Source organism: Salvia hispanica, chromosome 4 (genome assembly GCF_023119035.1).
Source record: "Salvia hispanica cultivar TCC Black 2014 chromosome 4, UniMelb_Shisp_WGS_1.0, whole genome shotgun sequence".
Classification (NCBI taxonomy): domain Eukaryota; kingdom Viridiplantae; phylum Streptophyta; class Magnoliopsida; order Lamiales; family Lamiaceae; genus Salvia; species Salvia hispanica.
In genome coordinates, this window is record NC_062968.1 from 13,932,966 (window position 1) to 13,959,510 (window position 26,545).

The following is a 26,545-nucleotide window of genomic DNA, read 5'->3' on the forward strand; positions in this document are numbered from 1 at the left end:
AAGTATCACGGTTGATCTTCTAACCGTTTGTGGCGTTGCTGAATCAAATGATAAGAGGAGCATCACTACTTCTTTTGGAGAGAATGTTCAGCAATCTGAGACGATAGACGCTGGAGCTCGAAAATCTGACGAACAGAGAAGACCACCTACTCATTTAGCTGACTATGAAGTTGAGGTAAATCTTTCATCAGTGATTTATGCCTTAATTTCTAATGGGAGAATCTTGCTCTGATACCATGTAAAGAAATATGGAAGAAAAAATATAGAGAAAGACAAGAGGGTACAGAGAACCGTAAACTTTTTATTACTCTGTAAATTTTGGAGATAAGATAAATGACTGCAACTACAAGTATAAATAGAGAAAATGAATCTCATAAAATTCTAATTAAAACTAAATCAGCTAAATAGAATAAATGGAATAGAACTTGGACTACTTCAACTCACTCGTAAGTTTTCACTATTTTTCAATAGAAGCGTCTTCAACTTAAACAGCAACGACAAGAATTTATTCTACGGTCTAAACCTTTCATGTAAGACCTTTATCATGGCTTTAATTAATCTCAATCGAGGAAGCTTCGCGTTAATCTGAACGCAAAATAGTTTAATTATCTGACATGCGCCTCTTAACTAAATTAATCAGAAGAATTAAAGCAAACAAGCTAAGTGAGCTGAGTTGGCATGTTATGACTTAGAAATATCTATCCAAAAATGATCAGATTAACACCTACGACTTCTCAGATGTGAATCCACGATTTTCTTATGATTGTGACTGCATCACTCTTTTTTAATGTAACTCATGTATAAAAAGTCCAATCTACCATTACCAACAACGCAGTGTTTGCTTCCAAGCTACAACAAAACAATGGCATTAGCTGATAATGATGAAGACAACTACTTCTCGGAAAAATATCTGTTTCTGAAAGCAGAAGTTGCAAGCTGGATTGATTGCCTAAGAATTCTACATTCAAAAGATTTAGAGAAGAGAGATTTCTGCAACACTGAGATAGGAGGGGAAGTCACCGGATCTCGATACAGATGGATTGTTTTCATCTCTGTGCTGCTCCAGAAAGCCCTTCTCTACATCAAGACTCCCATGGCCGCCCTTGGCGCCGCGATCGAGCTATGCCTCAACTATCCTGCCTTCAATCACCACTTGCTCTTCAACATTTTCACAGGTTTCTAATTTTAATTTAATACCTAACTAGCTATTTTTATTTATTTACGTAATTAATGAAATATGTAGGGAGATTGGTGAAACCGGATAGAGCATCGCCCAAGTTTACGTCGATGGTTGGAAATATTGACAGGAGATGGGATTTGAGGAGACATTATTATGGAAACAAAGCTGCACCATCCATCTCAATAATGGCTTCTAAATTGTCGTATGAAAATGAGTCATTTGCTCGAAATGTTGTCACGCATCATTGGCAGGTAAAAACTGGTCACGATTTCATATCTTCTGGGAGACTATAGTTTAATTAAATTAATCCCTTGTTAATTATCTGTCTCCTTGTTTTTTATTTGATTTGGTGCAGATGGAATTTATTGGTTTCTTCGAGTTTTGGAATGGTAAGAAAATTAGTTGCCAAGTTAAATAAAGTGAACTATTAGTAGTGTTTAATGCTAAAGGTGAAGTTGATTACCCACTATAAATTGGGCATTAAATCCTTGATGTTTTATACGTGCAGTAAACAAATGCATGCTCGTTAAGTGCGTAATTAGTAATTAGACTCCATATGCATGATCTACCGACTTGTAGATGAAAGAAACACTTTATCTATTAATGGTATAATGCGACATCCTCTAATAATAATTCAATTACTACGAATTAATTTGGTAGGTTTTATTGATACTTTGAATTTTGAAACAACTAATTGGTTTTTTTCTTGCCCATTCGAATAAACCATAGTGTTTGTGCCTTTTCCAATAAAACATTTCAACTACTATGATAAACAAATACTACTACTATTATAATTTGGTGTTTGCTTTGCCTACTACTTGGACATATAGTTGCTTGTACGTTTCGCAAATTAATATAGTCGCACTTAAAATAATTACATGTATATATCGATCCAATTCAGATGATATGTGCTTGCTTCACTAACAATTTTTGGTTGTTGGATTCATGTAAAACAATTTTAAGTATAATGTAATGAAAAGAACATTTCGGATTTAGATCTTTTCAAATCTGAACCACATTTTATATGCTAACTATGACTAATTCTGGAACACGCTAAAATTTGAAGATCTAACCTCTATCAAATGCACATGTGGCATTCCGTATTTTCTAAAACGAATTTCTTTATAATGCAAATGAATCTGTATTTATTGAAATTCTTTTTTGCATATTTTGCAAAACTAAACTGTATTTTATTCAATATGAAATGAATCAGTACATACAACGTAACCAAACAGATTTTGCCTGAACTGAAAATGTGATAGTGTATAATTAATGTTGCCAAAAGTACCCTTATCATAGATCAGCATTCAAGTGGAGTATAGATTATGTGTATGTTTTAATCAGCTCTGCCATTAAAATTGTAGATTATGTGTAGGTTTTCCTATAAATTTGTGATATTTGCAGATTTTCAAGAAGCGAAGTCAACATATGCAACCATGCTCCGAGACAAAAACCGAATCGTGATAGCATTCAGAGGCACGGAGCCATTCGACGCCGATGCATGGCGAACCGACGTAGACGTCTCATGGTACGACATCCCCAGCGCCGGCAAAATCCATGGCGGCTTCATGAAAGCCCTCGGCCTCCAGAAATCCACCGGCTGGCCCAAACACGCCCCATCGCCCCCTAAATCATTCGCCTACTACACGCTCCGAGAGAGGCTCAAAACCCTAATCCAAGAAAACGGGGAAGCCAAATTCATATTAACCGGCCACAGCCTCGGAGGGGCATTAGCCATTTTGTTTGTCGGAATTCTGGCCATGCACGAGGATGAATATTTGCTGAGGAGGTTGGAAGGAGTGTACACATTTGGGCAGCCTAAGGTGGGGAATGAGCAATTTGGGGAGTACATGAAGCAAAAACTGAAGTTGTATGATATAAAGTACTTTAGGTATGTGTATTGCAATGATGTGGTGCCTAGATTGCCTTATGATGAGAAAGCATTCTTGTTCAAGCATTTTGGGAGTTGTTTATACTTCAATAGCTGCTACAAGGGCAAGGTGAAGACTAATACTCATGAGCTATATTTTCTTGGCATTTCAATCTGATATAAGTTTTGTGTTTATGACGATCGCAGGTTCTTGAAGATGAGGCCGACAATAACTACTTCTCGTTGCTGTACGTTGTACCCAAGGTTTTGAACGCGGTTTACGAGCTTGTAAGGGGTTTCATATTACCTTGGATAAAGGGGGAGGAGTATAGAGAAGGATGGTTTATGACATTGTTTAGGCTAACAGCCTTGATTACCCCAGGTTTAACCAATCATTTTCCACTAGATTATGATAATGCCACTAGATTACAAAAACCTGGGCTTGTTCAATTAAACTAAACTCAAATAGTCCAATACAAAAAATGAAATTATGTACTAGTGTGTTATTCATCAATAAATATTACTCCTTTTGACAATGGATGCATTGTAAATTCAGGATACTATACATACAATCATACAAGACAAGCTTACCACATCAACTTGTGCAGCTTCAGTTCCAGTAACAAATATATTTCCAAAGCCGAATCGACTCCAGCCAGAGCATCCTTTCGTCTGCACCAAGATCGAAAAAAAATTAATTTTAAGCAAAAATACTTGTAACACGTCACAGAATTCGTATAATATACTTGAGAAACTTGCAATTGCATCGATGGTCAGTTTATAAGGGAGTTGGATCAAAACTATATTCTTCTATCTATATAATCTGAATCAAAAATATTACCTGAGATTATCACTTTCATTAAAAGGCATGAGAAGTGAAGCAGCCACTCAATGAACTAATTGGTCGAGTCCTTCGAAAGGATAATTCTCTCTCAGAGGTTCTCACCATTTGGCTGGTGGTCTGGCTGACCATCACCGAACCACTCATTTCCTGGGCCTTCTTTTGCACGGATCTCAGTTTCTTCATTATTTTGTCAACGGATGATGACCTCTTCTTTTCCAATTTCATCTAATCCATTCAAATCTTTACCATCAGTCATAATCTAATCCATTCTTCATAACATTGGCGTGAACTTTGAACATGCACAATACACACACCATCACTATAGCCATAATGAATGGAAGCATTATTGTGATCATCAAACGAGCAAGAAAAAATGGAAAGTACGTACCTCGGCTTTTGCTTTCTGTAAATTCTCCCATGCAGTAATTTTAGCTTCCTCCCTCTGAATCCTGAAACAGGGTAGTAATTCAGTTGAATGGCTGAGAATACATTTTATCTATGTTGGCATTGACCTTCAATTCCTCTATCGGCAGCATAATCATGTTCAAAGTAAAAAGGTAAATTAACTAGGTGAAAGAAAAAAGAAGTTGAAGCAAATTAAGGGAATGAAAAAACAAGAATTATTGCATCTTAATGAAAAGAGAAAGCATGGAAAATATTTGAATTGGGATAAAATCATGAGCAACACAGGAAATAAGCACTCAACCATTTCCTTATCACTCCACAACAACCATTTTGTCAGATTTTTAACTTCAATTTCAGCTAGTCTCATGACTTTTTTGTTTTCTTATAGGTTCAATGTTGAGTTCTTGATTTCTAGTTGCCTGCATGTATCATGTATGTGCCCATTAAACCCATATGTAGACAACTAGATTATAACAAGAAAATTGGTTAAATAGAAATTACTTTAAAATACTCTTGGACGTCTCGGTCAAAACTTCCCAACTAGAAGAATGATAGTTCACAGCTTTTCTTTTCCAGTCATCAGCATTCTGACTGCCTCTTCCTGGATTTGTACCCCTATTCTTTTTGGACCACCTTATCACGGTGACATCTTCATCAACTAGCACATCCCTCATTTCTGGTTTGGAGGAATGCATACTCTTTGATCCTACAATAGGTAGAATCGTTGGAGTAGCTAGAGAGAACGAAGAGTCTCTTCCGGGCGAGGAATGCTTGCTGCTCTCAGAACTCATCTGAGTCGCCATATCCCTCCTTGAAACAGCACGAGATATGCTGTTAGGCGCATCCTCAGCCACGTCATATTTAACATCTGTATCAATATAACAACAAGAAACAACTACACAATCAATACAATACTATGTAATCAATCTTATTTTCTCGAAGCTATAAAATGAATTTAGGCTTATCCACATGGCTCTTAGTGTTAACTAAATATTTCACATGATCCCACCAAATCAGAAACACATGAGTCGATGATGCGAAGAAAAACAAAGGCAACACCATACCCTGGGATCCCGGCAATGATGACTGGCTTATCATCTCAGAACATCCATGCATACTAATTGACCTCGCCATGCAAGGCTCTATGCCATTGAGAAAGTTCCATGTGCCCTCATAGCCTCTGTATCGAATAGACAGCCATTACTCCAGCAGAAAAAGGTGAATTCGCGGTTAGTTTCTCAGCACGGCTGCCTTCAAACATGGGCATGGCAGGCGAAAACATTTGATAATAAGCAGCCCCTGGATGCCCGAGGGGGCCGCTCTTTGACTTGGGCCGCTTCTGTGCCTGTTGCTGTGAGGTTCTCATAGCACCATCTCCCGACACAGGGCTAACTAACCACCTTTCTGCATCTTCCCATTTGGAAGGCAAAGTCCTCCCATTATTGAAAGGCAACAATGCAGTGCTCACATTCCTCCTGTTTGCATTTGTGAGCGGTGGAATGCGCTCAGAACTCCACCCTTTATGAATCCCCATGCTCGTGTGTCGATAAGCAGGTCTTCAATTGTCCGCTTTTTTCAACCGAACTTCAGATCTCAACTTTCTGTCTTGACACTCTAAACAAATACACCCCCACCAACAGAAAGACAAATCATCAGAAGTTACATAGGGGTTGTTAAACATAAGAAACCAAGTGCTGATTACCTGTAAGGAATTTCTTGCAGAATCTGTGGCTACATTTTCATCTTTGTGGTCTCACACCTACTGCTATCTAGTTTTTGAACTAATAGAAAGTAGTCCTATTGAATGAAAAAAGACAGCATTTTGGAGTAGGATTCAAAATTTGGTAAATTTGCTATTCAACTAAAGAAAAAGGCGCAAAGTACCTTTGGATTTATCCTTACTATTCATGTGAACTGTTATGGATTTGTCCGGCCCTGACAAATGCTGTTTCAAATTAAAGAGTTAAACTTTCCAAAAGCGCCTACATTTGGCAAGTAGAATCCATCAGATCAAAATTATGTGCGAAAACCACAATTATTATTTGAATTGTGAGGCACAAGTAAGGCAGCAAATTAAGATACATTTAGTGTGTGTTAAAAATGAAGCGGCATTACTTGAGAAAGAAGAAAGGAAACAGAGTGTTGATGAGGAACATCTGAACTTGATTCGGCAGCGAGAATCACGGAATCCGGACTTAAATCACGGTCCCGACCTAAAATCTTGAAAATCCAGGTCCGGCATTCTTAGTGGCGAAGAGAGATGAAAAGGGGTTGAAAACTTTCTGGCCAATGGATATACGTTGAAAACGGTGCATCATAATGGGATTTACAAAGCTTGAACAGCCCTGTTGATCTCTCTCTCTTGTCTTGCTCTAATTTTGACTCCATGGTATATTTTGGTGACCAATTCTCTGATTAATTGGACGTGTTTTTTGTTTTTTTTCATTTTTTTTTTTTTTTGTTATGTTCATTTTTGTGATTTTACTTAATTTGTCTGATTCATGAAATGATACTTTACACATGTTTGTGAGAGATTTTGAAAAAACGACTCAATTCGCAGGGCATATTGAATTTTAAATTTTTGAATATTTATCTATTTTCTCTTCTTTTTCTTATTATTTGTATCAGAATATTTATTATTGGCCAAATTATCCCAAATATATTTTGTGATATTTTTTACTCCAATATTTTCACCAATTATGCAAATCCTTGCTACTCCACCCTCCTCCTCCCATTCGCTACGAGAGATTTCGGAATAGGAAAATGCTATGCAGTCACATATGGCTAGCTACACAATGACATTTTTGTAAATAATTATAAAAGTTAATGCAATAAATTAATAGAAATAGTTAGTGCTAAGGTGAATTTACGTACTAACCCTTTCCCACCATTTTGAAAAATATTAGTACGAGTAATATCTTTTAATTACTTCAAATTTACATATACGTTCTCTCTCTATAATAATTACAATTATCTTTTCCAAGAAAATTAATAATAATACATTAAATTGTGCACAAATTTTCAACACGTTAAAACAAATAAAATGTATGGATATATTGGGAAATAAATCATACCATACCTATTAAAATATATCGTCATATATCATAAATAAATTATACTAATAAGTATGAACTCTTGCATATAGTAAATACTCCATTTTATGATCAAGCTTCGTTCCATCATAATTGAGGTAGAGTTTTTCGGTACGGAGTTTAAGAAATTTATATTTAGTGTTTTAACTAGATAGATAAAAGAAGTAAGAGAAAAAAAAATAGAGATGATAGACTATAAAGTGAATAAAGTAGAGAGAATAAAGTATAATCGAATAAAGTTAGAGTCAAAAAAATGTTTATTATTACTCCCTCCGTCCCGCTTTAGGAGTCCCGGTTGATCAATTTTGGACGTCCCGCTTTAGGAGTCTCGGTTGAGATAAATTAATAAAAAATGCCTACAAAATGTTAAAAGTGGGTCTCAATATCCACTACAACTAATAAAAAAGTGTTAAAGTGGATCTCAACATCCACTATAACATTTATTTATTGGACACTCAATTAAAAGTGGGTCCCAACATCCACTACAATATTTATTTAATACACTCAAACACTTTTTTCTTAAAACATGTGTCTGACTCAACCGGGACTCCTAAAGCGGGACGGAGAGAGTACTATATATGAAAATGACTTAACTATAAAAAATTTTAAAAAATGGAAGAATGACTCAACTATAAGCGGATGGAGGGAGTATTAATTAATCTACACAATGATGTTACTCCTAGCTATTCTAATTTGTTAGTCATTTTCCATCTATGTGCAATGTTATACAATATATAATTATATTGCATATCACATAAATTACTTATAAATTATAATTGTATCATATAATCAAAAGTGTAATTTCATTCACACGTGTATCATATTAATAATATAAACAACTGTATATTTAAGATACTGCTATAATCCCACAATATATTATACTAGAGTAAGAGGGACAAAGAGAACCATAATTAAAGTAACGTTAGTAGTAAGAGGGATAAAGAGATTTATTACACAGTTGGTCCGGCCAAAGAAGCAGAGCTTCTGGTGCTCACTGCTAATTATGGCGAGGCTGTAGGGATTGTTTTCTTCCTCCTTCACACAGAGACACACTCGAAGCTCCTAAGCAAAAAGAAACAGTCGAGGCCTAGTTATTGTTCCTCCAACTCCCACGCTGCTTCCCACCAATTTTCGATTAAGGTTTTCTTTTTCAGACAAGAAGAATACTACACGCTATCCCTTTTTTTTTTTTTTCTCTGAATGCCATTTTTCGCCGAGTCTCAAATTTTGTGCCCAACGTTTGATATTTGTTCATTTTCTAGTGTAACTATTATTGGACTGTGGAGTGCACGCCATGTGTTCGATAATTTGCTTACTCGACCTCAATTTGCTTTTCTTCTCGCCATTATAGAGGATTTTGTGATTTGTTGGCTGCTAACTGCCTTTCACTTTGATCATTTGGCTGTTCCCTTCTTTGGTGTTTGACGCTTGGTTTTACTTTATTTACAGATTTGGTAATTTAGCAGGTTTTGGTTTACTCTGTTGATTGGGATTCAAGTTGTAAAGCAATGGCTTTCAGCATAGTAAATCATCAAGCATTGATTTCTGCAGTCAATATTACTTCTTCCCGTTCTCCTTCTACACGGGCCAAGATATCAACTCCGGTTTCATGTGCGAGGTTTCCTTCACAAGCTCTCAATCACATAGTTAAACGCTTCTCGTGCAATGCCGCATCGAGTAGTTCCGATCAAAATCCTAAATCGGAGCACAGACGGAAAAAGGCGCCCCAGACATCTAAAGAGCGGAAAAGCGAAGGTGAGAATCCAGAGGGTTCATATCCTGGAATCATCCCAAAAAAGCCAAGGCGCGGTCGTAGGAGTGAAGCAGCAGCTGTTGAGGATTACATACGGGGCTCACTTGAACAGACGCTGGAGTCGATACGCAAGAAGAATCCAGAAGTTCTAGAAAATATGGAAAACTTCATGAAGGAGAAAGCTGCATCTGATGATGACAGCTCAGATGATCAGGACGTTGTCGATGTAGGCGAAAAGGATATGGTGGTTGAGGAGGAGGATCTGGATTGGCCACTGGATACCGAGGTGGGATGGGGGATCAGAGCCTCCGAGTATTTTGATCAACACTCGATAAAGAATGTGGTAGGCGAAGATGGCACAGAGATCGACTGGGAGGGCGAGATTGATTATGGATTGGTGAAAGAGATCAACTGTCTTGAGTGGGAGAGCTTTGCTTTCCATCCCAGCCCTCTCATCGTCCTTTTCTTCGAGAGATACAACAGGCAAGGACACAATACATGATTGATACTTATCGTTAGGACTTCTGCAATTCATACCCTTTTCAATTGAACATGAATTCAGCAAGTTTCTAGAAATTATCAAGGGATTTAGGATCATCGCAAAGTCCCAAATTATCTTTGTAAACAAATGATTAGCATTTATCTATCTAGGATAGTTTGAAACTTGAGATGTGTTCATGAATGCTTGTTTCTATTTCAGGGCCAGTGATAACTGGATGGTCTTGAAGGAGTTGGAAAAAGCAGCAGAGGTTTACTGGAAAGCTAAAGACCGATTACCTCCTCGAGTTAGTGAAATTTCTCCATTGCCTCATTGATTTTCTTTTATACATATCTCTTATGGTGGATATACCTTTCATGTATGATATGAACTCAATTTAAATATGCAGACAGTGAAGGTGGATAAAAATATCGAGAAAGATTTAGCATATGCACTCAAAGCTGAAGAATGCCCACAGTTACTCTTCTTACGCGGAAACAAGATATTATATAGAGAGAAAGGTAAAGTCATATTGTTCCTCTATATTTGTATGTATGAATGAGCTTTCTTGATTTCTTTCATTAAGGGTTGGGATTTGCCATGATCTGCAGAGTTTAGGTCAGCAGATGAGCTGGTTCAGATAATTGCGTATTTTTACTATAATGCGAAAAGGCCTTCTTGCATCAATGATGAAGCCCTCTCTTCACAATCACCGCGTTAGTTGAGGTAACTACTTTCTTCTACAGATGATGAGTATCTATAATTTCCGAGCTTAAGAGGAACGAACATTTGTTTATATATGTTGCAATATTATGTACATTAAACTTATTAGCAGGCTTGATGCTTTACTATGTAGGTGGAGAACATGGAAACTAAACATCTCTTAATTAGAGTAGTTGTTTTCTGTTGAATAATAAGTGCTATGGTCTCAGATGGTTTAGTGTACTTTTTGTTGCTCTTTATTTGTGTTTCAACTTTCAACGGTCTTATCATTATCAAGATTGCCGACAAAAATTCTTTAATGCTGCGTGTATTTTCTCTACGGAATAATGGTCCAACATTTTTTGTTACAAACTAGGTCAGAAAGCTATCCTTGTTAACGATTGCATATCTATAATCAACATATATATTCAAAATTAATTTACTTGGAAAGTTCCACTTGAGAGATATTCAAAGCCTCGTTCAGATCATTGTATAATTAGCCGGCATAGATTGACTGTGTATGGAAGTTAGTACTGTATTATTCAAGTAAAAAAATTACTTCAATAATAACGCCAAAGAATTTACTTAAAAAGTTTAAAAGACCCTCTTCCACCTCAATTGAGATGATACTCTGATAGTAATAAATTAATCGTAATAATATTTGTGGAAAATAATCTCGAATAATCAAGCACTGGGCCTTAGAGAGAGAAGAGTATCCACAAAATCATCCAAGGCTTTAAGCGAAGACCCCTTACGCCCATCTTCCTCGGTCAAGGCAGCTCTGATCAACTCTCCGACCGCCACCGCTCTCTTCCTCATCGCCACCGCTTTACTTCCTCCGTCCATCACCTCCTCAATCACTCTCTTCACATCATCTCTACTAATCTGGCTCTCCACGCCCCTCGTCATCTCCACGCATACCCCCATCTCCTCCACCAGCATCTTCGCATTGTACCCCTGCTCCGCTGCAAGCGGCCACCCGATGATCGGCACGCCCTGGCTCAAGCTCTCCACCACCGAGTTCCATCCGCAGTGGCTCACAAATGCCCCCGTTGATTGGTGGCAGAGTATCTCCAGCTGTGGTGCCCATGCTCGCACCACCAGCCCCTGCCCTCGCTCCTCGAACCCTTCGGGTAGCCACTCGGGCTTGAACTCGTCCCTCGAGTTGAAGCCCGCGGGCGGCCTGATCGACCAGATGAACGGCCGCCCGCTGTCCTCCAACCCCAACGCCAGCGCCATCATCTGATTCTGGCTCACCGTGTTCTGTGATCCGAAGCTGATATAGACAACAGAGTTCTCCGGGTGGGAATCCAGCCACTCCAGGCACTTCTCCGGTGAGATCCCGGGCTCTCTCCCGGCGTGTTTGGCGATCACGCGCGACGGCTTGTTCCGGTCCAGCATCCCCTGCGGCAGGAGCGGGCCTATGCACCAGACGGGGCGTTTCGTGTAATTGGAGAAGAGATCCAACCCTAGCGGCTCGATCTCCGCGGCCGTGGAGCACAGCCACCCGAAGGAGGTCAGCGAGTGCGCAATCTGCGGCTGGAAGAATCTCGACCACTGGTCGCTCCCGTCCGCGTCTCTCAGGAAGCGGTGCAGCTGAGAGACGTGGAAGGGGAGAGAGTTGGGGAATCCAGGGAGAGAGAAGCTGCCGTCGGCAGCAGCGCTGCGGTGGGGGAGGTTCTGCCACATGGACATATAGGCGGCGGTGCCATACGCGCCGCCGGTGGTGAAGGCGACGCTGACGGTGGAAGACGATATGGCGACCTCGTTAGCCCACCCCATGAAGACGTCGGAGATTATGCAGAGCGGAGGGGCGCCGTCCGTGGCGGTTATATCGCGGATTAACGCGCGGAAGGGTGCGTCAAGGGAGGCGGAGGCGTGGAAGAGGTTGACGATGAGGTTGAGGGGCAGGGCCTCGGTGTTCTCTGTTTTCGGGGGGAGGCCGTGATCGGCCGCGTTGAGAGGGAGCTCGGAGAAGTGGATTTGGGGTGAGTGGTTGGACGCGGCGGTTCGGAGGTAGCGGATGTTGAGAGGGGTGGTGGCGATGGTGATTTTGAAGGGGAAGCGTTGGGTGATTTGATTGGCTAAGGCTAAGAATGGGATGAGATGGCCTTGTGCCATGAACGGCAGCATTACTATGTGCTGCTCTTTTGCAACTCCCATTTTCTGTGTTTGTTACTACAGATTTCACCACCAACTACAGTTTTATGCAACAACAGAGATTGGTTACCTATCTCTCTCAACTAGATGATGAAAACAAGAAAGTTTGTTAGACAATGCATTAATGATGCGAATGCTACTACTGGCCGGTCCATATCCATTAGTGCATTTTTTTATAGGTTCTCAATGTTATGGTTAGCTGTATCCATATTTTGGGGAAAGGAAAGTAATGTGTTGATCAGTGTCCCAAGAATATGGAAACACACTTTATTCTTGTTTGGTAGCACAAGTTGATAATGAGATGGATAGTGCGCAATGACCATTGTAGCCACAATTTCACAAATTTAAAAAGACCTAATTTCGCCACGACACCAACTCATCCCCACCACACTTGCCATTTTTAGCCTTAGACGTATTGTGTAGACAGGACGTTTTCTTGTGATGCTCAAATTAAACTATTTTTGAGTAAGGTAATTGTTGAAGAAGACGCATGCATGGATATTATAATCAAAACCCCATACCCTTCCTCCTTGATATTACTATGATTATGCACATGAAAAGAACCAAAACCGGCATTTCTTATCTCAAAAAGTCCAAAAATATTGATACGGCTTCAATAAAGCAAAAGGTCCAATAAACAAATAGAACCGACCAAAACGCTACTCCTAAATCATCCAATTGTCGAATGATAATAACAGGGTCTTCGTCGAGTTAATATGTATATATACCTAACGATTCATTATATGTTTAGACTAGTATAGTAATATTATAAAGGGATAAGATCAAATACTAACTACTCCTTTTGTTCCTAAGTAAGTTGTTTCTTTTTCGACCGTTATTTTGTAAAAATGATAGGAATAAATTAAAATGGAAAGAAAGTAAAGTAATAAACAGAATAATATAGAAAAGAGTTGTATCTACATTCTCTTACTTACTTTACTTTCTCTCCACTATAACTACTTATTATCATTTTCGCAAAACAACAGTCGAATAGAAACGTCTCACTTATAGTGGGACGGAGAGAGTATTTGCTAATTGCTTATTACTATCCATTAGTGGTATTTAGTGGTGTCATGTGGAAATTTATTTTATATTAATTAATTTGAAAATGACTTTTTAGTCATTTTTTATACTATATGACCGTTTTTTGTGATTCTCATGATGCGACAGGGTCCTGTAAACATGTCAACACAATGATTTTAATATGTAAACTAAATCTGATTGACATTGTACATGCATTAGACTGACATTATGTATACTACGTGTTGACATTAATATGATTATCGATAATATTAAAAATTCAAATAGAATTATCAAATTTTATTATTCGAACATATGCAAATATGATCTTATTAGAATCATTATGAAATTATCTTTAATTTGATTTTTTATGTGAAAAAAAATTTTAAATCAAAATAGTTATATAAGTTCGAAGTTTTGATATTTTAAAAGTTAGTTATAACTAACAAAATCCAATTTCCATTGATACCCATATCGTTACAATAGTTAGTTGACATCACGTATACCATAATTGACATTGTTATATCAGCTAGTTGACATCGCATGAAAATTGATCTTGGCCATTTGTTTTCAGAACGGATGGACTAGATTTAGTTTGCTGCCTAATAAGGATCCTGTATAAATATATATCGGGTTGTCGTGAATCCTAATCATATATCAAAACTAAGGTCCAACATGATTTATTAGATCGGAAAATGGACGACGCTAATTTGATTTATTACTTCCTCCATGAATATGTATCCCGCTTTGAATAGTTAAGTGAAGAAATGGTTAAAAGATGGAGGGTTGCAAGTGTTGTCTCTTTATTAAAAGCGAGTAAAAAGTGGTGCGAAAATCATGAAGAGTAAAGGCCAAATGTGGTCCCAAACATATGGCCGTTTTACGAATTTGATCCTGAACATTATCTTTTTTATTGTTGAGTCCCTCACAAATAAACTCAGACCAGAATCAGTCCAAAATTGATGGCGCCGTTAATAAATAACGATGATTGCCTTGTAATCCGAATTTGACCAAATTAAATTACTAATTGTAATTAGTTACACCTAATTAAATTCCTTAATTTCTATTAGCAAAAAGTGGAAGCAACATACAGAAAATATATTAAAACAATGCAAAAAAAAAACTTTTTCAAAATCAAACACACAACACTTAGGCAAAACAAACAAACAACACTTAAAATCACATTTAGAAAAAAAGGAATTCGAAGCATCGCTCATCGTTCTTCTTCTCAAGCAAACTTCGCTGAAACCCTACCCTATTCTTCGAAACGGCGAACTCACAACAGCACACCAGAAAAAGAGGCGTATAAACCCAAGGTCTCGACTGTACAAACCCTGAATGTGGAGGAGGAAGGTTGTTTCTTCAGGTGCTGATCCTTCGACGGCGACAGTAAACACACCCCAATCCCCGCCACCTCAAAACCCTTCGCAACCCATGCCACCTCAAAACCCTCTTGTACGAGCTCCGCCTAAAAATCAGCCGCGTTCGACCCGTGAAGGTAAAATTTTTATCTCTGTTTCTGATTTTTTATTGAATATGGTTGGGGTTATGAGAAATGTACGATGTTTTATTTATTAGGGTTAGGTCTGTTGGGTCGATTAACGTATGTGACGGATTTCTTAGTAATTTTTTGGGGAAACATATCGAATATTGTTTGTTGTTTGGTTGTGGTCCCAAATATGACTACAGATATTGTGATTGAGTTAGGGTAGATTAAAGTATGAGTTATTGGTGTCGTGTGGATCGTGTGTGTCCAGAAAAGTGCATTGATGTTTTGTTTTTGCTGTATTTTTTTGTGTTTGGCCGGATTTTGTTCTTTATGAGCATGTAGGGTATGTTCCATTTTTTTTTTGGGTTTGTGTGCTCTGCCTTATATTTTATTGTGAATGTTTTTGTGTTGGGGGACAAGCAAGTTGGTTGGGACCAAAGTTGTTTCATATTGCTCACTGCAATAATTTAGGACTAACCTAATATTTTTGGAATGTAGATGGGACATTCACAACAAGAGTCCACCACTCTGGTAAAATGGTTAAACACAATTGGAAAACAATACGTGGGTGGGGAGGTTGAGCACATCCATATATGTGATCCATACACGTGGTCAAAGTTGGAAGTTGATGATGCTCTGGAGAAGGTTGGTGCTGATGTACGTGGCCTGGACTATTATTTCTTGAAGCCGAGTAGACGTCACCACGGTTCGGGAACCGCCGGTTCCCGGTTCGGAACCGCCGGTTCCGGTTCCAAAAAATATGGAACCTGAACCGGCCCGCCTAGGGTCAGGCGGTTCCGGTTCATGAACCGGTTCGATGACGGTTCGCCGCCGGTTCAAGACCGGCGGTTTTCAGACGGTTCCGGTCCGGTTCCGGGCCGGTTCGGCGGTTCAATTTCATTTTTTTTTTTTAAATTTATTCATTTATAGTTCTAATTACAAATTACATCTTGTAGTTGTAGTGTTCTACTTACTAATTACTATCGAATAAATAAATATAACGAAAATGACAATTGACAAATAGAGTAGAAGTCGACATTGAAGTTGGACAATTGGAATTTTATTGATACAATGATTACAAATTACAATTATACAATTATACAAATTTGAACAATATGTTGATATTACAAATACAAATGTTGAAAATTGAAATTACAAAAGAGTCAAAAGACTTAAGTCTTAATACATAACATAATACATGCTTGTTAGCTTGTATAACAATTTAAATAAAAAATCTTAAGTAAAAAACAATAAATTATAAATGCAAATAGATAGTATAATATATTATATATATACTCTTAGTCGGCGAAGGAGATGTTTCTATATAACTAAATTGAGGATAACTTTAGCAATTCAACCTTAATTGTTGAGTTTAATTTAACCATCAACAATCATGGTAGAATTGTCAAAAGTCTCCTGGATTTAGTCTTATAGAGAAGTCTTCTTCACCGATTAGAGTATATACAAATACAATTATATAATTGTATTTGTATATTTTAAAGTTGAAACAATTGGGAAAAAAAAAGAAATAAAGGAAAAGGACTTGAGCCCAACTTAAATTTAAAATTTAAGTTGGGTTGCCTACGTATCCTTAATGCTCAATTACATTAAGGAATCAAAGTCCACGTAGTTCTCTTACCTTACTTACCTATTCGGCAATCGGCGGTAGACCTCCCACTCCACCTCATTGTTCTTCTTCTTCTTCGTCGGGGTAGTAGTCTTGGTCGGTTTGTACTTGGGTGTTCCAATCTAGCTCTTGATCTCTAATGTCAGCCGAACACCAATCGTCAAGTAACATGGTGGCTTCCATATTTTGGCCGGATAGTCTACTTCTTCTATCGTCCAAGACGTTGCCTCCAACACTAAAAGCGGACTCGACGGCGACAGTGGAAGCCGGAATTGAAAAAATCTCCTTGGCCATTGATGCAAGGATGGGAAAATCTTTCTCATGTGTTCCCCACCAATCGAGGACGTCGATTTGGTTGGGAACGGGACCTTCATCTTCATTCAAAGAAAAGCGTGAGTCAAAATATAAATCTAACTCACTTACCGTACTCCTTGCCGACGAACTACCGCTGGTGGTGTAACCGTATAGGTCGGCCAATTGGGATTGTGCGTCGGGGTCATCAACTTGAAAGAACCCAAAACTGTATTGTTGATGAGGGGTGGGTCGTTGTCTCACTTGGTGGGTACTGTTGTACTTGGCTTCGTATTCGGCAAAAAGAGTTCGCAACTCAAACTCAAATGCATGTTTGATGACGGAGAGATTGGGGAGGTTTATTTGGAATATTTCGGACAAACGTATGTTGTTGTTGTTGTTGTTGTTGTTGTTGTTGTCCTCATTGATTTTGGATTGCAAATCCCGAAGTGGTTGAAGATCAATAGAACTCAAATTGTTGTAATAAAATTCTAAAATCTTCAAGGTACCGACTAATTTCCATTTCGGATCCAAAACCTTTGCAATCAAAAACACCGTTGGAATCTCACTGAAATACTTAAGCCATTTGTCAACCATATAATATAAAACACACATCAACTCAGGATTTGTAATGGAATTTTTCATAGCCGTCTTAAAACCAAGTGATATATACATGCAATGCTCTAAAACATGAACAGATGTGCAATAATAAACACCCGATAACTCAACAGTCGCATTTTTGAAACCTTTGAACAATTTAAACAAACTCATGCTTTGCTCCCAACATGCATGCGATAAATATAAATCAGGAACGGGATAAGTCCTAAAAAAATCAATCAAATAATCTATATGCTCCAAAGTAGAGTTCAAACAATCATATGTGGAGTTCCATCTAGTAGACACATCAATTGTAAAATTTGTGTACCTGATCTTCTTTTGATGACAATATTTCTTCCAAGCCTTACCAATGTAAGGCTTCCAATGGATCAAATTTACGGCAGTTCTAATAGGATCAACATGCTTTTGCCACAAAGAAAGAGCATCTTGTACACATAAATTTAAAATATGACAAATGCATCTTTGATGAAAGTACTTACCATTTATAACCGGGGCACAAGCCGCAATTAAGTCGGCAATACTTGCAGTGTTAGCGGTTGCATTATCAAAACCAACAGAAAATACCTTATTGCACAATCTATATTCATTCAAAACTTGAATAATTAAAGCAACAATTGCGGGTGCGGTGTGTGGCGTAGGAAATTGTCTAAAACCAATCAAACGCTTGTGCAATGTCCAACTATTGTCCAAAAAATGACATGTAATGCCCATATAAGAATTTCTTTGAAAAGCATCAGTCCACACATCAGAGCAAATGTTTACTTTGTGACTCAAGGTGGACAAAAAACGTGTTACTTCTTTTTGCTTCTCAAAAAATTATCTGTTGTTAGATCTTTGATGTGAAGTTGCAGGTATTCTTTTAGCACCGACATTAAAAGCGGTTTGCATAGTAACTTCATATTTTTTGTCATCAAAAAAATTGAAAGGCAAGTGCTTCATTGCAGCCCATCTAACCATAGCATCTTGAGCGACTTTATGATCATATTTAAAAAGAGGCGTACCTGTTGTTTCAGACGCACCGGATGGGAAGTTTAGTTGGGTTTGGGATTTGGCGGTCCCATATTCGATCGGATGCTTTGCCTTTAAATGACGATGGAGAGTACCATAGCCCCCACCGACAAAAAAGGGGTAGGATTTATCGCAATAGTTACAATATGCGACGAATTCATTGGTCGGTTTTTTAGTGGTTGCATCTATTACCGCGACTTTTTTATAATGTTTAACAAAAATATCCGATTTCAAGGCCTTCTTATTAGCCTTACCCCGCTCGGTTTGAGTTTCAGGGGAGGAACCGCTTCATCATTTTCACCAACTTGTCCGGCGCTCGTCGGAGGATATTGTGCAGATCCTCCACCATTATCACCGTCGTCGTCGGATGATAAATTCACGTTACCATAAGAGTGATAAGACTCGTAACCTTCGCCGCCGCTCATGTTGCTAAGTGCCATGGCAGCCCTATGATCTTCTTCGGCCTACAAATATTATATATAAAGTTATAAACGATATAAATAATGTATAGTACCAAAAATAAGAATTTGTAAAATTAATATTCGAACAACTTACTTGCAAACGCATAGCGGTTTGTCGGGAAACCTCATCCATAACCTCACGACGACTAGGGCGTCTTGATTTCCGAAGACCACTTTGATCTTGGTCTTGGGCAATTCCCTTGCCCCGATCACCACCACGACGAGATGAAGACATTTTTTGCAAATTGAAAAATAAAGAGAGAGTATAACAAGAGTAGTGAGGGATGACCGGATGATTATGATAGACAATTGAAGTAAATTATAAGAACAATTTGCACAAATATAGTAAACAACTTGAACAATTAGAGAGAATGGAGATAGAGATGAGAGAAATTGTGAGATTGAGAAGAGAAATCCTTGTTAACACAAGAATGAAGTGAGTAGAAATGAAGGGGAGATGGGGTATTTATAGGAGAAAAATCAGATTTAATAAAAAAATAAAAAAAAATAAAAAAATTGAATTTTCGAAATTTGAAACCGGCCGGTTTACCGCCCGAACCGCCGGGTTTCTGACACGAAACCGCCGGTTTCTGTCCGGTTTCCGTCGTGGTTTCTGACGCCAAACTGGCGGTTTCTAGCCGTTCTGCGCACCCTACTCAAGTAACCCTAGCCTAGACCGCCTGAAAAGTCAGCCGGAACCGGCGTGTTTCTGGTCGGTTCCCGTAGAAAACCGGCGTGCTTTAGTCGCCGGTTTCTGACAGAAACCGCCGGTTTCCTGCCACCCTACGCCTGCACACCTATGCTGCCACCGCCCCTACGCCTGAAAAGCTGCCGGAACCGCGAAACCGGCGGTTTGGAACCGCCGGTTTCCGGCGAACCGCCGGTTTCGAACCGGCGGTTCCGGTTCTCATTTTGTTTCGACCCTGAACCGGCCCGCCATAACCGCCGCCCCCTAGCCGGTTCCGAACCGCCGCGGCGGTTCCGGTTCCCGGTTCCGAACCGCCGGTGACGGTTCCGGGCCGGTTCGGCCGGGCCGGTTCGGTTTGGGGACGTCTAAAGCCGGGGATAAACATGGATGAAAGGTTAGTTAGGTTTTTTGACAATAACTCATCTATGGAGATGGTGGTCTTAGGAGTAGATAGAGGTGTCGTGGACTTGTACGCGGTTGAAGCGAACGAGGTTTTATATAGTCAAACACCCCCCTGCCTCGGGAAGGTAACACTTTTCAATTATTTTCTTAACTGGTGTGTTTAATTGTTTTCTTTAAGTGTGTTGGTGCATTTGTGTGGTTGGTGTTGTGTTATATGTAATTGTTTAAGTCTTTGGTGCAGCTTCGTATTTAAGTGTGTTGATGAAGTTATGTATTTAAGTATGTTGGTGCAGTTTTTGTGTTTGAGTGTGTTGATGCAAACTTGTGCTAGGTGCTGATTATATATTTTTGCAATGTAGATAGTTCTTTCACAACAAGGGATGCACTGGGTATCGTGACCGGGGAAAAAGTTTTTTCGGGCAAGAGAGAGATTGAAAAAGTGGAATATGTGGTCCAAATTTAAATTTTGGGATGGGATGGGGGGGAGATGTTGATAACTCATTATACCCATGTAGAGGATGATGCGGGCAAAGGGAAAAGGCGAAATAGGAAACCCAAAGGGAAAAAAGCTAAGGGCGGTGGGGGGAATTTACTAAGAAGGTGTTGTCCAAAAAGATTTAAGAAAAACCTAAGGATTAGAAGGATTTGAAATAATAAGGGGAAAGCTAAATTGAAGATTTTTGAGAAGATAAAAAAAATGAAAAGGGGGAAAACTAAATGAGTGATTGGAAGGCGAAGAATCATGAAAAAGGCAAAAGCGATTAAGAAGGAAAAAATAAGGTAGGGGGGATATTCGGTTCCGATGAAGATCCATCCTTTTTGTTGATGTATATGACCTCGAGCAGAAGAAGAGACATCATGGCTACTCAAGAAAAAAGGCTAGGGGTGGGGGAGAGATGTCGACACTCCGAAAGAACACTTGGTGATAAGTGAGTGATCAACTCTCAAGTGATCCCCAAGTTCTTGAAGATGAGTTGGATTACAAAAACCGTTTACCGGAGGAAAAAAAACCGATTTTAATAACCCGTTGGGGAATTTTGGAACCTTCAAGGCGGATGACTTTCCGAACTACCCGCATCGGAGGGTGCAAGAAGAATTGGGCGGGAAAAAAGAAAAGATTGTTGTGGGCACATTGGGATGAATTTAAGGAGCGAAGAACCCCCTTGCCCGTTTTTTGGCTTCGCAGGGTTTCCCCAGGCTTCCGGTTTTCCCCGATACAAACAAACACAAAGGGGGTATTCGTTAAACCCGTATGTGTCAATTCTAATTATCTAAACGAAGTATAAAAGACATCCGACTTCACTAGCAGACTATGGGGCGTTTATCGAAGGGCACTCCAACATGAAGATCACCATATCTTCTCCAAAAGGTAAGAGATTACACCAGGCCCAAGATTTGGTGGACTTGGGGAGACAATACAAGCGATTGCAAGATTATGGGTGAAATTTGATAATCTTGGAGCCCCTTTTCCTTTTAAACCCACCCCGATGGAACCAGGTTTAAAGTGAAAAATAGCAGAAGTGTAAGATCTCTTTAAACGCCATATCTCCCAGAGGGCTAGATGGGTGCCATCTCAAAGGGTTTTGGCAAAGGGGAAAACCCGGGTCGGGTCGATCAATGATCGGTTTTTTTTACGCACATGCGTTGTTCACATTAAAACACGGGAAGGACTTGGATGGGAAATTTAGCAGGATCTAAGAAAAGGACATTTATATGATAAAAAAAAGGTACAATAATTCCTTAAGATAATATTGTCATGGTTTCGACATTCTTTGATTAATTGATTTTGATTGTTTTTTGTTCATTTAGTTTCCGCTAGTGATTGTTTTTCCCCGCTTTTGTGGCCCGCTTGAGAGCCGAACCGTAGTTTGACACATGCCAACAATTTCAAGCGGTTTCCCAAAGTTGAAGGAAAAAAACTGAGAGGCGGCTGGGCTACCAACACTAATAGATTTAATGAGGCTTTATTAGAATTCAAAAAGGGAAAAGTAAAGGCGCTTTACAACTAGTTGATGGAGCACAAAAGGAAAGGAATTTGGGGGCCCGAGCATTCTTCGGGTTCGTGAAAAATGTACATCCTTGTCAATAATATTTCAAAATATTATAACAAGGTGTTACTTTTTCCCGGGAAGCCTTGTATGCATGCTAGAGTCTTGGGAATGTCCATGGATAGATTTACAACAAGGAAAGAGGGTGCGAATGGAGGAGTGTTGGGGCCCAAAAAACTTAAAGGGAACCCAAAAAGGGTAAAAAGAAAATGGGAGAATGTATGATGGGGAGGATGTCGAGTGGATCTATCACTTAAATTTAAAGGTAAAGATTAGCTTTTTTTCGGTTAATTTGAAGAAACGAACGTGTAGGCCAAAAAGATGGATGTTGACGGGGGCACTCTATCCACACCCATTCCCCTGAGCGACATCAGGCAGGGCCCGCCCCCCTCATCTACCCGGCTTTTGGGGCCGGGAACTATTAAAATGGACCCAGTATCCCCAAAACCACCCCCAGATAACCCAAAGTCGGGCCTCCCAAAGGTGCTAGACAAAACTTGAAGAGGAAAAAAGACAAATGACAAGGCGGGCTCGGGAAACCCCGAAAAAACATGTTAAAAAACAAGGAGATGGAAAACTATGTCCAGGAAAGGGTTTGTCGGGCTACAAATGCCAGGGAGCAGGCCACAAGGAAGAAAATTGTCCGAACGCCCGGCCGGGATTTAACGAAAAACCGAAAACCCCAAAAACTTTTCCCCCACTATTTATAAACAACCCCCTTCCCAAAAACCCTTGTGAATTGCTCCCCAAAAATGTATAACTGGGAAACTATCCAAACGGGCATTAAGAAGATAATGGGAGAAATTTAGGAAATCAAGGGACGGCAATGTCCGATATTGAAAATCAAAAGGGGAAAAACAAGTGCACTAACCACAACAAGAGTTAACAATGGGGAGTGGTGGGGGGAAAAAAGAAGGGCGATCATCAACTCCAAGTCCCAGATCGAAAAATAGGAGGTGGGTTTGTAATACATCTTGTAATTTTGTCATGTTATGTTGAATTTTTGGGAAGGGTCTCATCAAACACTTGGGTGCAAAGTTCATTATTTGTTATTGATTTTGGGTTTGGATCCGATGTCAATCCAATTGTAAAATCACATCCAATTGAAAACAAATCACTTCAAGAAAAAAAAAAAAGCATTACAAAAAAAATCAAAGTTGTTCATCACCAAATCATTTAACGGAAAATAAAACAAACATTACAAAAAAAAACCTAAAAAGTACATAAAAACCCGGTAATTTCTTCAGGTCATTGTTTCTTCGATTTTTTAAAATCAAGTCAAAACGATTTTCGATTTTAAACCGCGACGGTGAAGGGGTCACGACATTCCCCCATCCCGATTGAGTCGATTGACTCACACCACCTAAAAAATTGGCAATATTTTCTCTCACAAACAAAGTAGAACTTCCCTTTACAAGGTTTGACATTGCTTCTCACGATTGGGAGTGAAGCAAGTTTCTTACAATTCAAAACCCGTACCCATTGGAGGTCGCGACCCCCGCTACTCTCGCCGGACCCTGTTGTACAAAGAAAGCTCCATAATTGTTCGGAACTGCATTCATCGCCTAGGGTTCGTCGTTTGTCAGAAGAGAAGAAAAACGAAGAAAGTGTTTGAGAATCAAAGCTAGGGTTGGTCGAAACACGCTTTTAAGTTGAATTATCTATCATTTTATATGTTTTTTATGATTATATTTTTACTTTTCCAAAATAATTAAAAATATTAATTAAAATTGTTAATTTGGTAGAACCTACTTAAATGCGTTGACCATTTGTTTTAGATAGTTTCGTAAATTTTTGGGATGATTCGTCCGAATTCATTTAATGAGGACTCAACAATCAAAAAGATAATGTTCATGACCAAATTCAAAAACGACAATATGTTTAGGACCACATTTGGCATTTACTCATTCATGAATAATAAACATGAATAAGAATAAGAGAGGGTTCTTGATGACCTAAATTATTCTATCTTCACCTAACTTATTTAGAATAATCATATGCCAATGGTGAAAGCACAAATTGAAACCCCAGAATGGTTCTCTAAGTCTCAATCTCCCAATATTTCATAGTACCACAAATAAATAAATAAAAAATCACCCAAAATAATTTGATTGTTACATTTTCGACAAATCCAATTTCTCTTAGCACTTGGGTTAACCCCGATGCTTTACCTTAGGCCATGGGCAATCCATCTTGTATCCATCTCTTCCCTTCATTATTCATAGGCCCCACACCTCTTTTTAGTTCATCTCTTCATTAAGAGGCAACATATGCAATTCTCCCTCTCTTATTCATCTCTTTCCTTAACTATTCATAGATCCCACAATTTAATTTCTTCAATTTAAATTTGTAACTAATTATAAAATATTTTATTTAATTACTTAATTAAAAATATTGAAAATACAAATTTAAAAAGCCTAAAATTTAAAAAGTGCAAAATTTAAAAAAAAATTGTACATAACTAAAGTCTTAGAAATTAAAAATACATAATTTAAATCAGAGAATTTAAAAAAACGACAAAATTTAAAAATCCTCAAAAATTGCTACTCCCCCCGCCCCTTTTAAAATTTGGGAGTCCAACTTTTTGGGCACAAAAAAGGTTGAGTCAAAAAAAGTTAGTGTTTTTGGATGAAGTGGTTTGACAAATTGTAATATTTTAATACTTATTCAAGGAAATTTTTTTATTTCTATATGAAATTCAAATATGGCTTCATTTTTATTTATAATTAATTTGTGAATTGAATTTCACTTTATAATTTAAAAAAAAAATTAATTTAATTTTGTAATTAAATTACTAATTCAACCCATGTTAATCCCGTCCAGGAACAGAAAAGGAAACTTTTAAAATAAACAAACATTTCATTGAATAGTGTACCCCCTGCGAATACACTTATCAAATCCATTAAAAATTTTTGGACTATCACAAGGGAAAAAAGAAAAAAATTCTTCCCCTTTTCCCGATTAGATTAAGATGCGTAAATCGACGGGAGGAAGGTGGGTGGGAAATGAAAAAAATTAGGTCACATCCCGGCAATATGGCACGGGAACCTTTTAAAAAAGCTTTTACGATTGACATTTACCTTGGGAACCTAGAACTTGACAAAATGTTAAACAAGATCATGTTTGGAACATGCACAATTTGGGGCACATAGACGAAAGTGGTTCTACATCACTAAAAAGGGTCCCAACGATACTATATGGCCCCGGGAAAAAGAATGAACCACATCGCCTTGTTAAAAAAAATTTCATCTCGAAGATCATGTTTATGTGGTTCTATTTGATGGGGGAAAGGCATTTTTCCCCTTCAGGGCAATTGATAAAAAGAAAAGGGAAAAAAAGATGGGGGTTTCTTTAGATTGCAAGCATCACCAAAGGGCACCCGAAAAAAGCTAATAAATAAGGTAATGTATGCATTCTATATATTTTTCTATATATGCATTTTATAAATGTACAAAAAGCCCGCATTTAGGTACATCAATTATTTGATGATACCGGGGAAAAAACTTTGCATATTTTGTGCAATAAAGACAACATATATGGATTCCATATAATTGTGGAATAAATGTTTTGGGGATGCTTCGTTTTTATGGATTGGATCTTCCCGTATAATGGAGAAATGCCCCAAAGGCAAAGTAAGTTTATCATTTAAACAAGAAATGAAAAACACACATTAAAATCATGACCCATTTTAGGGTTTTTTGCCACTCAAAATGGTTTCAATATACAAATAGTGGGAATCCCAAAAACTCAACCGATACTAATGGAATGTTTTGGGTTGGTTTAGAGAATACAACCACGTAGTTGCATACTACATGCAACCCCCTTAGATATTTGTTAAGGCAACGGGCTTCTCTTTTCCATGACTTATCCCCCTTGATTTAAAGACAATGTATCCCATCATTGAAAGTTTAGTGAGATAATGAAGGGAAGGGCCAATTGCTACAAAATTCTACAATAGGGGGAAAACATCATTGGGGGAAAATGCCCAAATTCCGGAACTTAAAATTCCACTAGAGTTGGGCAAGAATGCATTTCTCTCCGAAGGGAGGGGGGGAAGGATTAGGAAAATCGGGGATGGGAGGAAGACAAAGGTTGCTAACGGGAAAAATTATGATCTATGTTTTTTTGGATAAATGTATTTTTTTTAATGAATTTTGTAAGATAAGATACTACATTAAAGGGTTTTTTAAATTGGGAAAAGGGAAAGGCCCATGTAGAATGTGTTTTTGTAAATGGATTTTCTAATGCATGGGTAATGCATAATCGGTTTTTTTCAAGATTTTGAGGGCGGGGGGTTGATGCATGATGGGGTTCTTGTAAATGAATTCGTTGTTCCACACACCCATATAAACCAATGCACACAAGCCAAATAACCACAACAAACAACCACGAATTAATCTATGCAGCCC

The 26,545-nt window shown here is 38.5% G+C and overlaps 3 protein-coding genes and 1 pseudogene across 6 annotated transcripts; 2 read left to right on the top strand and 2 right to left on the bottom strand.

The window, feature by feature from the left end:
- Positions 1–842: 842 nt before the first annotated feature.
- On the top strand, positions 843–3,594 carry LOC125219294 (triacylglycerol lipase OBL1-like). The gene is made up of 5 exons (XM_048121235.1): positions 843–1,175; positions 1,244–1,431; positions 1,536–1,569; positions 2,585–3,180; positions 3,258–3,594. Exons 1-5 carry the CDS (start codon positions 863–865, stop codon positions 3,507–3,509), a joined length of 1,383 nt encoding a protein of 460 aa, XP_047977192.1. The 5' UTR covers positions 843–862; the 3' UTR covers positions 3,510–3,594.
- LOC125219295 lies at positions 3,590–6,743 on the bottom strand (annotated as a pseudogene).
- Positions 6,744–8,299: 1,556 nt separating this feature from the next.
- On the top strand, positions 8,300–10,584 carry LOC125218693 (thioredoxin-like fold domain-containing protein MRL7, chloroplastic). 4 transcript variants are annotated; one of them, XM_048120429.1, is made up of 6 exons: positions 8,300–8,531; positions 8,841–9,627; positions 9,845–9,929; positions 10,032–10,143; positions 10,234–10,348; positions 10,479–10,584. In XM_048120429.1, exons 2-5 carry the CDS (start codon positions 8,900–8,902, stop codon positions 10,341–10,343), a joined length of 1,035 nt encoding a protein of 344 aa, XP_047976386.1. In that variant the 5' UTR covers positions 8,300–8,531; positions 8,841–8,899; the 3' UTR covers positions 10,344–10,348; positions 10,479–10,584. The 4 variants fall into 4 exon arrangements, with proteins under 4 accessions (XP_047976386.1, XP_047976383.1, XP_047976385.1 ...); XM_048120426.1 differs by having other exon boundaries at positions 10,234–10,584; XM_048120428.1 differs by having other exon boundaries at positions 8,855–9,627; positions 10,234–10,584.
- A 259-nt stretch (positions 10,585–10,843) lies between these two features.
- On the bottom strand, positions 10,844–12,651 carry LOC125218618 (UDP-glycosyltransferase 92A1). Its single transcript, XM_048120329.1, has one exon. The coding sequence runs from the start codon at positions 12,485–12,487 to the stop codon at positions 11,009–11,011; it is 1,479 nt and encodes a 492-aa protein (XP_047976286.1). The 5' UTR covers positions 12,488–12,651; the 3' UTR covers positions 10,844–11,008.
- Between the last annotated feature and the right edge of the window lie 13,894 nt (positions 12,652–26,545).

What these genes read in the sequence shown, in the direction of transcription:
- LOC125219294 (XM_048121235.1), top strand. Translation starts at nt 863, where the DNA reads ATGGCATTAGCTGATAATGATGAAGACAACTACTTCTCGGAAAAATAT. An exon ending in TTGTCACGCATCATTGGCAG is followed by an intron (nt 1,432 to 1,535) that starts GTAAAAACTGGT and finishes GATTTGGTGCAG; the next exon opens with ATGGAATTTATTGGTTTCTT. An exon ending in TTTCTTCGAGTTTTGGAATG is followed by an intron (nt 1,570 to 2,584) that starts GTAAGAAAATTA and finishes TGATATTTGCAG; the next exon opens with ATTTTCAAGAAGCGAAGTCA.
- LOC125218693 (XM_048120426.1), top strand. Translation starts at nt 8,900, where the DNA reads ATGGCTTTCAGCATAGTAAATCATCAAGCATTGATTTCTGCAGTCAAT. An exon ending in TTCTTCGAGAGATACAACAG is followed by an intron (nt 9,628 to 9,844) that starts GCAAGGACACAA and finishes TTTCTATTTCAG; the next exon opens with GGCCAGTGATAACTGGATGG. An exon ending in GATATTATATAGAGAGAAAG is followed by an intron (nt 10,144 to 10,233) that starts GTAAAGTCATAT and finishes CATGATCTGCAG; the next exon opens with AGTTTAGGTCAGCAGATGAG.
- LOC125218618 (XM_048120329.1), bottom strand. Translation starts at nt 12,487, where the DNA reads ATGGGAGTTGCAAAAGAGCAGCACATAGTAATGCTGCCGTTCATGGCA.